This window comes from Mus musculus, chromosome 9, assembly GCF_000001635.26.
Source record: "Mus musculus strain C57BL/6J chromosome 9, GRCm38.p6 C57BL/6J".
Classification (NCBI taxonomy): Eukaryota; Metazoa; Chordata; class Mammalia; order Rodentia; family Muridae; genus Mus; species Mus musculus.
This window is the reverse complement of record NC_000075.6, coordinates 110,754,964-110,764,643: the sequence shown is the minus strand read 5'-3', so window position 1 is coordinate 110,764,643 and position 9,680 is coordinate 110,754,964. Positions and strand designations below refer to the sequence as shown.

The 9,680-nt window shown below is 52.1% G+C and overlaps 1 protein-coding gene across 2 annotated transcripts in view; it reads right to left on the bottom strand.

The window, feature by feature from the left end:
* Myl3 (myosin, light polypeptide 3) overlaps positions 1–966 on the bottom strand; it is a 6,125-nt gene extending 5,159 nt beyond the window's left edge. For both annotated transcript variants that reach the window (NM_010859.3, NM_001364484.1), the window contains exon 1: positions 744–966. In NM_010859.3, coding sequence (NP_034989.1) covers positions 744–899 — 156 coding nt within the window. In that variant the 5' untranslated portion in view covers positions 900–966. The remainder of the gene's footprint in view (positions 1–743) is intronic.
* Positions 967–9,680: the final 8,714 nt, after the last annotated feature.

Sequence of the window (9,680 nt, the reverse complement as noted above, 5' to 3'; positions counted from 1 at the left end):
GGACTCCACAGACCCCTCAGGAGACAGCCAGAGTAGCAGTGGCCTCTGGCCATCTGAGAACAGGACACAGGCTGCGTGCTGCTATGCGGATGCCACAGGTGGCAGGCATGGCTCTCCCTCCCAGTTTAGACTCTGGGGAAGACAGCCGGGCCAGGAAAGGCTCCTGGTGCTGCTTGGTCGTGCTCGACAACCAGCTTCCTGCATGACTTTCAGAGACAGCCTCCCTCTCCTGCCCGTTCCTCCATTTTCCCAGCTGAACATGACACTCAGGAGGGCTCTGCTAGCTCTAGGCTTGGTGATCTTGGCAGGGATGTCACTCAGCCTGGCAAGGCCCTGATTTCCCTTACATCCACCTAAGGATGTTTGCTATGGACTTGGGAACCCCCACAGCCAGAGAAGGAAGTGCCCTAAAGACTCGGGGACGGCTGGCTCCAGGAGTCCCTAAAGATATGAAATCCAGAGAGAGCAAAGGGGGTCGATCTTCAAAATCACCAAAGAGCATTTCGTGGTCCAGACTCTACACTCAGAGTGTATCGTCAGCCTCAGGGGAGTCTCACCAGCTATCTGACCACCCTCCCTCCTCCTGTGGTCCTGCAGATGTCTGAAACAAACAGGTCCTGTCTAACCTCTGCACAGAAACTGCCAGCTTTAGCTCGGGTCCAGGGCCTTACCTGCCATGGTAGGTTCCACTCTGAGACTCGTTCATTGGCTCTGTGCCTTCTACACCCCAGCTACCCGCTCACCTTAATCTTGGAGGCATCAAACTCGGCTTCCTTGGGGCGCTCAGGCTCTGGTGCAGCCGCAGGTGCAGCTGCAGGTGCAGCCGCAGGAGCTGGAGCTGCTTTGGGGGCAGCCGCTTTGGCATCATCCTTCTTGGGCTCTGGCTTTTTGGGGGCCATTGGAGCTGTAATCACAAAGAGGAGGGAAGAAGGAAAGGAGAAGAGAGTAAGATAGGTGAGTCCTACTACCACCCTGGGCTTTATCCTGCTCATATACCTCATGACCCCAGCCCCACCCCTACCATGCACAATAGGGACAGGGCCATAAAAGGGCATTGGCTCTGCTCAAGGGGCTATTTTGGGTCCTGGAGAGGGCATTGTTCAAGCCCAGGAATGGGTGGGGGAGGGGAGTGTGCTCCATTCCCCCAGTCACCTGTTGGGGAGAGGGAGGGAGAGGGAGACAGAGGCCTCGGCCTCTGCTCAGCCTGTGCTCTGAGCACACAGACACAGACTGACAGACAGACAGATGGACAGACAGACAGACACATACACACGTGGAGCAACTCTTCTGCACAATAAATTTGGACAGGTAAAGGTTAGAAAAGTGTGTACCACATGCTATACACCATAGTAGGGGCTGGAATGACCAAAGGGTCGTTCTTGAATAACTTCGCACCTGGGTGGCCCAGGTCCCCTGATTAAGAGCGAGGGGTGGTAGGATCTGTGTTGAGGCACCTTTTCAAGTAGGGAGGGTCCCTGGCTGTGTGCATGGTGGGAGGTCTCTGGACATTTGTATGCATTGTCTGGTGTCGCTGTTCAGGGCCTGTCAGTGCCCCAGCTGGGTCTAGGGGAAGAGGCTGTCGTGTGTCTTGTCTCTGTGGTCCCGTTTCCGGGTGTTCACATTCATGTATGTCTGTGTGGGTCTGAGTGAGTGTCTGTATATTTATGTCTGGGTGTTTGTATGCACTAGTGTATGAGTGTCTGGATACAGCAGGCAGCTGCAGTCCACTCACAGGGTCCCAGGGTCTCCAGGAACACCCCAAGCACACGTGGCACTCCCTCGAGGACTGTCCTCCAGACTAGTTCAACAGCTCCTTTTACAAAACTCCTAAGACTAGTGTCTCAGGTTTTACACACCCACACTCGCACACGCGCGCACACACACACACATGTGTGCACACACACATACATACACACTGGATTCTCTCCACCCCTCCACGTGATGCCCAGTCTCTATCTTCCTCTGCACACACACACACACCACACACACACACACACTGGCTTCTCTCCACCCCTCTATGCGATGTCCAGTCTCTATCTTCCCCTGCACACTCCAGGGTCCAGCCTCTTGCTCACCCCTAGAACTCATTGCACCCTCTGTCCCTTCCTGCTCACCCCTCCATTTGCCCTCTCTGAAGTCTTCCTCTACTACTCCTGTTATCCCATGTTTCCTTCTGCTCCAGGGGATCCTGCATCTCTGAGGAACCCCAAAGTGCTGGATAGGTTTGCCCCTAGGCTCCGATCTAAGGCTCTCACCCCAGTTCCTACCCCTCAATGTCTACTCCTAAGGTTCACCACCACCCAGGGAGCAAGCAACAGTGTCCAGCCCCTGGAACCACTTCCCTTGGTCCCTGCCCTTGGCAGATGGCTATGACATAATAGCATAGCCTGGCTGGGCCACCATTTGGAGCAATGGAGAGACTGAGGTGGCATTAGGCCCTTCCAGCTCAAATGCAGTGTGAGGACATCTTGCAAACACATTGGGTTCTGTTCCTGCCTAGCGTCTGTGCCTTGGGGGAGGGGACGGGGGGAAGAAGGGGTGTTCCTAGTTATTTTTAAGTGCCTGAAGCCTTTGATAGAGACTTCAGAGACAGTGCCTCCCACCCTAAGTCCCAAGGGACTTCTCAGGCATGAAAAGGGGCATAACTCAAGCTGAGACAAAGTATCAAGGCCTCAACCTGGGGGCACCCCGCCATCTCCCTCCTGGATCCTGGCTTGCTTCATCTTGTCACTCAGCCTTCCCATGAAGGGATAGCAGTCCAGGGATGAGTCTCCATCCCTGGCTGGAACGCATTCCTCCCTTCATCTGGAGGGCAGAACACCCCACATCTGGAAATCTGACAACATCCGGGGCTGGGGGGAAAGGGGGGGGGGACAAGTTTTTCACTTTTCTTCCAGATGTTTGGCAAGAGTATTGAGAAAGAGAAAAGTGGGGGAGGGGTCTTCAGAGACATCAGAAATACCACAAAGGAAAGACAGCCAAGGGAGACATAGAAAGACCTCTGTACAGCCCAACCATCCGGACCTGTTGACCCTTGGCACCCCTTGACACAGCAGACTCTAGCTGACGGCATCATCTCTCACTTACCAGGGTAAAACTGAGGCCCAGGGCCAAGGATGTACATGCGGGATAAACCAGACTTCCCGCCCCACTTCCTTTACCCCTTGGAAAGCAGTTTAAATGGTAAAAGCTCATAGCAGGTCCATCCTGGTCTAGTCTGTGATCTATAGTATAAGGCTCATGTAGTCAGAGCCTCACGGTACTATCTTCCTCTCCCTGGGTTGGGCAGTGGTGTCTTGATCCAGTGCCATCATACATAGGACAGCTCTGGTCATGTAGAGAATGCACTAGAACCTCTTCCTTCCTCACCAGGGCTCAGATGGGGGCGAAGGCTAGCCTCTGCTTCAACTCTGACTCTTAGCTTGCCCTGGTGGGTCCTGGAGTAGCAGGGCCTAAGCTTATCCACAAGAGTACCTTCCACCCTATGACAGATACCCAGCACCCAGCAGGGCCTCTTCCAACCCCTTCCAAGGCCAGCTTCACTATAGCCGGTGAGATAGGTTGGCAAAACAACGGCGAGCAGATGGACAGGTTCAAGCTGTTGCTTTAGGCCCCCCAGAAAGAACAGCTGAGCAGACTGGATTCTGGCAGGACCCGAGGGGCTTGAAGAACCATAGTGTCGGAGTCTGAATCTCCAACCCCCGTGGTCCCCCAGTTCTGATGGCTGAGCTACGGCCCAGCAAGTTGAAAAGAATCACAAGCCAGGGTACCACAGTCCTGGGCTGAGAAAGGCAGCTCTCCTATTTCCCTTTGCCCCCAGGCCCTGGCTTCTGAGAAGCCTGTGAACCTGAGCAGGAAAGTCTGGGATGTCGTGGCCTCCTTTTAGACCCTTGACACCAGGCCGTTTCCTCTCCCTGCTGGCAACAGTTAGCTTCAGTTCATGTACACCCCCAAACCCCCAAACCTTCATCTCAGATGTCAATCCCATTGAGAGTCTTCCTTAAGACTCCCCTGCTCCCTCTTCCTGTATCTCCAACCCCATCCCTGTTTACCTTAGCATCTGACTGTCTACAGGTGTGGCCCCCACTTCCAGAGCATCAGCTGTCACAGCAGGACCTTTCTTCCACTGTTACTAGTTACCAGAGCCTGGTACACAGCAGGTCCTCAATAAATATTAAATGAACCAGTGTCTCAAATTTCTGAGTGTACTCACCTCTCAAAGGGTATTAACCCCACATACACACACAGCTATGTGAGATATATGGTGAAGTATAACACACACACACACACACACACACACACACACACACACACACAGAGCTATGTATGATATATGGTGAGATATGCCTGTAATCACAACATCCAGGAGTCAGAGGTCGAACACAAGTGAATTTGAAGCCAGCATAGAATACACAAGATCTATAACTCAATATATAAAAAAAATTTTTTTAATTAAAGATCTGATTTGGTGGTGCATATCTTTAATCCCAGCACATGGGAGGCAGAGGCAAGTAGGTCTCTGAGTTTGAAGTTAGGCTCATCTACAGAGAGAGTGCCAAGACAGCCAGGAGTACACAGAGAAACCCTATCTTAAAAAAAAAAAAAAAAAAAAAAAAAACCACACACACACACAAAAAAAAAAGTCTACCAAACTCAAAAGCCACAACAGCAATGATGATGACAACAACAAAACAAACAACCAAACAAATAAATGAATAAATGGCCAGAGGCTTGGTAGTTAAGAACACTTGTAGAGGCCTCCAGTTCAATCCCTAGCGCATCACCTCTGCCTATAACCCCAGCTCTAGAGGATCTGAACTCTTTTGTCCTCCATGGGTAACCATACATGTGGCACACTCTCATGCAGACACACACATTAATAAAAATAAGTCGAAAAGGAAAAACCTGCTAAGCTTGTCCTTGAAGTTGAAGTTGGGGAAACGGAGGGGCTTCCTGACCACCTACAGAGCTCCCTCCCCCAGGACGGTATGAAGCCAACAGTCCTCAGACCCACCATCTACTTCCTGTGTCCTTCCTCTTCCAGGGCCCAACTCAATTCAGACCTGCTGCTCAGGATCCTCACTCTCTAGCTACTAGTTGAGCCCCTATCACAGCCTAAAGAGGGGTAAGTCTGCGCTGCACAGGGTGCACAGACAGGCTGACCAGTGGTGACTGACCAGCAGGGGGCATAGAAGGGATGGGAACTGCCAGCCTTTGGTCCCCAAACTCAAACTCTAGACTCCTAACCTACACCCTAAAGCTGAAACCTGGAAGCCTAAACCCAAACCAGAGACCAAGTGTTCCAACTCTGAACTCAGACCCCAAAGACCACCACACCTAGGACCCAGGCCCAGGTCTTGGGACTCACACCCTGAATCCAGACTTGAAAACCTAGAATGCCAAAAGAATGCCCTTTAAGCCCAGGTGCTAGGACCCAGAACTAAGATTTCTAAAGCTACATTTGAGATCCAGGATCCAAGACTCAGGATTTTAAACTCAAGTCCTCGTCTCAGGACAAGCTGAAGATGGATTTCCACGTGGACACTGCCTGCTGAATAGAGTGGACAAAGCAGGCTACGGGGAGGGTGAACCCTTGGCAGTCCCTGATGGGTGCTTGGCAGACCTCCTTGCCAATGTTTAGAGGGCAGAGGAATGCCTGTATGCTATCAGAGCCAATGTGGGTAGCTGAGAGTACGATGGCCATATGGGAAAGATGGGTCCCTTGGGCCCAAGAGCAAGAGGCAGGGAAAGAGGGTCAGGCTCCCCACGTGTCCTTGTCCCCCAGCCGCAGGCTCCACAGGCAGTCCTGGCCCGCTTGGGTCCGCCCCTCCTGGCTTGCAGCCTCTGGGCTGGGATGCAGGCCCACACTTCCCGGAGGAGTCGAGAACGGGGCCTGGGCCAGACCCAGAGCCTTAGAAGTAGGTCAAATGTTGCTGTGCAGCAGGTCCTGGGGACCCTGTCATGGCCCCAGCAGGTCCATGGGCTGTAGCTCATTTACCACAGCACATGTGTGTGACCAGAGTTGTAAACTTATAAACTATTATGTTGAGTCCCCATGAACACAGACCCTTCCTTACTGGGGTCCCTGGGTCCTGCCTCAGTTGTACTGATGCAGGATCTGTGGCCCTAGGAGCTGCCCAGTAGCTGACTAGAGGTTTCAAAGGGTAGTCAAAAGAACTGAGAAAGCAAATGAATGTAGGAATAGCTGTACCATCCTATGGGCTTGGGTGAGAGTCTGACTCCAAGGAGAACTTCCCAGCAAGGCTGACAGCCACCAACAGGATGTGGCCTGCTTCCCAAGGCACAACCCCAGGCCTGGAAAATGGAAAACAGTGCCTACGGGAGAGAGAGAAGGCTCTCCAGGCTCTTGTGAGCCAATCTGGTCTCTATTCCTTCTGGACTCAGTTTCCCCACCTAACCAATGGATGATGGTAAGGCAAGATGGTGGTGGGTTCTGAGGGCCATGTCTGCTCTGAGCCCTGGCCCATCCTTGCCACCACACACAGACAACTCTGTCCTCGGGCAGGCCAAACACAACTCCCAGGCCCCTCCCTTTGCCCACTGTGCTGACAGGGACCAGATGCTCCAGCCTTGTGGTTCTAGGGGTGGGGGTGGTAGGGCTCAGTGGGCTGGCAGGCAAGCCCTGGGTTTGGCCCAGGGACCTATAATCAGCTCCTGCCCCTCTGATCCTAGCCCAGGACTGACGCTTTGGGGCTGTGGTGTCCTGGCCGGCTGTGGCCATGGCCGCTATATTTGGGAGCCTAATTCAGCATGAAGGAGGAGGTAGCAGGCCAGAGCCTCCAGGGTCTAGGGCCTCACGGGGGACAGTGTGGGGACAGTAATGTCCAGGCTTGGTCCATTATGGAAGGAAGGCACACCCCTGTTTTCAGAAGATGAACTGGTCTCATGAGTCTGTCTTGTGGGGACCTCATTTCTGCCCGTCACAGTTCACCCAAGAAAGGACACAGAAGATGTGTCTGAAATAGAAATACAAGCTGGGGCTATGCAGTCTAAGAGACTGAGAAGGGTTTGGGAGCTTTCAAGGATGAGTGAAGGGCAGGAACGGTGGCTCAGAGGATAACGTGTTTGCTGTGTGACCATGAGGACCTGAGTTCAGATCTCTAGACTCCACAGAAAGTCTGGATGCAGTGATCCCAGGGTCTCTATTGAGAGATAGAAGACACAGACGGCCTGGAAGCCAGAGGGCTGGCCAGCCTGGGGTACACCAAAACAAGCAATAAGAGATCCTGCCTCAAACAAGATGGAAGGCCATGACCAACACCAAAGGTTGCCTTCTGACTTCCACACATGTACCATGGGGTATGTGGTACATATACCCACATTCCATTCATGAACAGCACGCGCGCGCGCGCGCGCACACACACACACACACACACACACACACACACACACACACACACACAAACACTCAAGTGCGTACAAATATTTATGTGTAAGGGTGTTTTGCCTGAATGTATGTCTGTGTACCACACGCATGCCTGATGCCCACAGAGACCAGAAGATAGCAATGGATCCTCTGAGACTGCAGTTACAGATGGTTGTGAGCCACCATGTTCGGGTGCTGGGAATTGAATACCTGATCCTCTGGAAGAGCAGCTAGTGCTCTTAACTGCTGAGCCATCTTTCCAATTGTCTGTAACCTTATTATTATTTTATTATCATTATTTGGGGGTGAGCAGGAGCAAAGCCCATAATGAGCGAGGCTTGGGGGAGAGGCACATGGCACCAAAGATGAGGTGTCAACATGCTGGTTAAGGAAGTACAGAAAATGGCCCTGAGGTACCCCTGAGCTCTGGTTCCCTCAGCCTGACTGCTGGTGTAGCTTCTGGACAGGGCCCTGCCCCTCTCCCCAGCATGGCCTGTGACCGCCCTGAACTGCTTTGACATTCTCTGCCATCTCGCCAAACCCTGTTCCCTCCCACCAGCAGTCTCCCAAAGAGCAAATATTTATTGTCCTTGGAAGAAAAAAAAAAAAAACAAGTATTAGAAGAAGAATCCCCTTTTAGGATCCTTGGAAGAAGGAAAAAAAAAAAGCGAGTCCCTTTTAGGATCAGGGTCTGGGAGCTGCTATATTTGAGGTTTGCAAGGGCTCAGCAGTGGCCTGAGATGACCAGAAACCCCCTGGAAAGGATGAGGAAGGGAGAAAGAGATGTTAGTGCAAGCTGGTCTTGGAGAAGCAGCTGGTGGCTGCCCGACACCGCTGTGCTGGGGTATTGTCCAGCTCCTGATCCAGGACCTCACTCTTGCCTCTATTTCCCCATGTCTTCCCCAGATCAGGAGTGAATGTGTGCGTTGGCCTGAGGTGCGGACGTGTGTGACTGCCTGGTCTTTGTGGTTTATGTGTGCATAGCCATGGGCTCGAGGGTGGGGCCACATGTGTGACTGTGTGGAAGTATGTGATCTTGTATGTTTATATGTGTCACCAGGCTGTGACCGCGCATGGGTCCTGTGCGCGTGTTTGTCTGTGAGCCTGTTCATCTGTTGGCATGAGTGGGGTGGGGCCATGTGGACACAACCTCCGTTGAATGGCCAATTCAGTCCAAAATGCAAGTAAATTTAGCAGAGGGAAAAAAAAATGTCAGTCATCCGAGGAGTCTGAATTGACTGGTTGTTTGACTGGATGGATCAACTGTCTCAGGCAAAACAGGAGTAAGCAGTTCCCTGGGGCCATCATGAAAAATGGCACACAGGACTCCTGACTATGAAATCAAGGCAGAGACAGGAGGGTTGAGAGAGAGAGAGAGAGAGCAGATTCAGAAGCAAAAGGTTGCTGAAGTGAGTCAGGGACAAAGAGAGGCTAGATAAGCTGTCACATGGACATATGGACACATACACCCAGCTCCAGGGACCAGGAGTCTCTATTCTCACCTCCTAACCTCAAGCAGCCAGAGTGGACAAGGAGTGGAAATGAGGTAGTGATGTAGGAAGAAAAGACCAGCATGCATTACTGGGACAAGGATGAGGAAGAAGGCAGGGCAGGGTCAAGGAGAAGAGCTTGGGATGTCCAAAGCAGAAAGGGGAGAAAAAGCAACAGTGATGATGCTTTTGAAACAAGCATCTCGGGGCTGGAGAAAGGAGCACTGGCTGCTCTTGCAGAGGACCCCGGCTCATTTCCCACCACCTACGTGTGGTGGCTCACAACGGTCACTTATAGCTCCAGTTCCATGGGATTCAACGCCTTCTTCTGTCTTCAAGGGCACCAGGTGCACATGTGTGTGGTGCGTAGACATACACATGCAAATAAAACATCTATACACAAAAAAAATTTTTAATTTTTTAAATTTTAAGCTAAGTGTGGTGGTCCACATCTATAATCCCAGTACCCTGGAGATGGAGGCAGGGGTATTAGGCATTCAAAATGATGAATCTAATCTAATCTAATGAGCTGTGGACAGCATGGACCACATGAGACCCTGCATCCAAAAAAAAAAGCCCAAAAATGCAAAGAGAGACAGAAAGAGAAGGCAGTGTGGGTTGGAAGAGCCTCCCTGTCCCCTTACAAGCCCCTCCTAGCTGTGGTGGCCCCACCAGACCTAGAGCTGTCCCCTCTCTGCCCCACCCAGCACCAGCTGTGCCTCTGCCTCCAGTGGCCACACAAAAACCCTCTGTGGTGCAGGGTGTGGATGTTGCATTAAAAATGGCCCAAGCCCCCAGCCAGG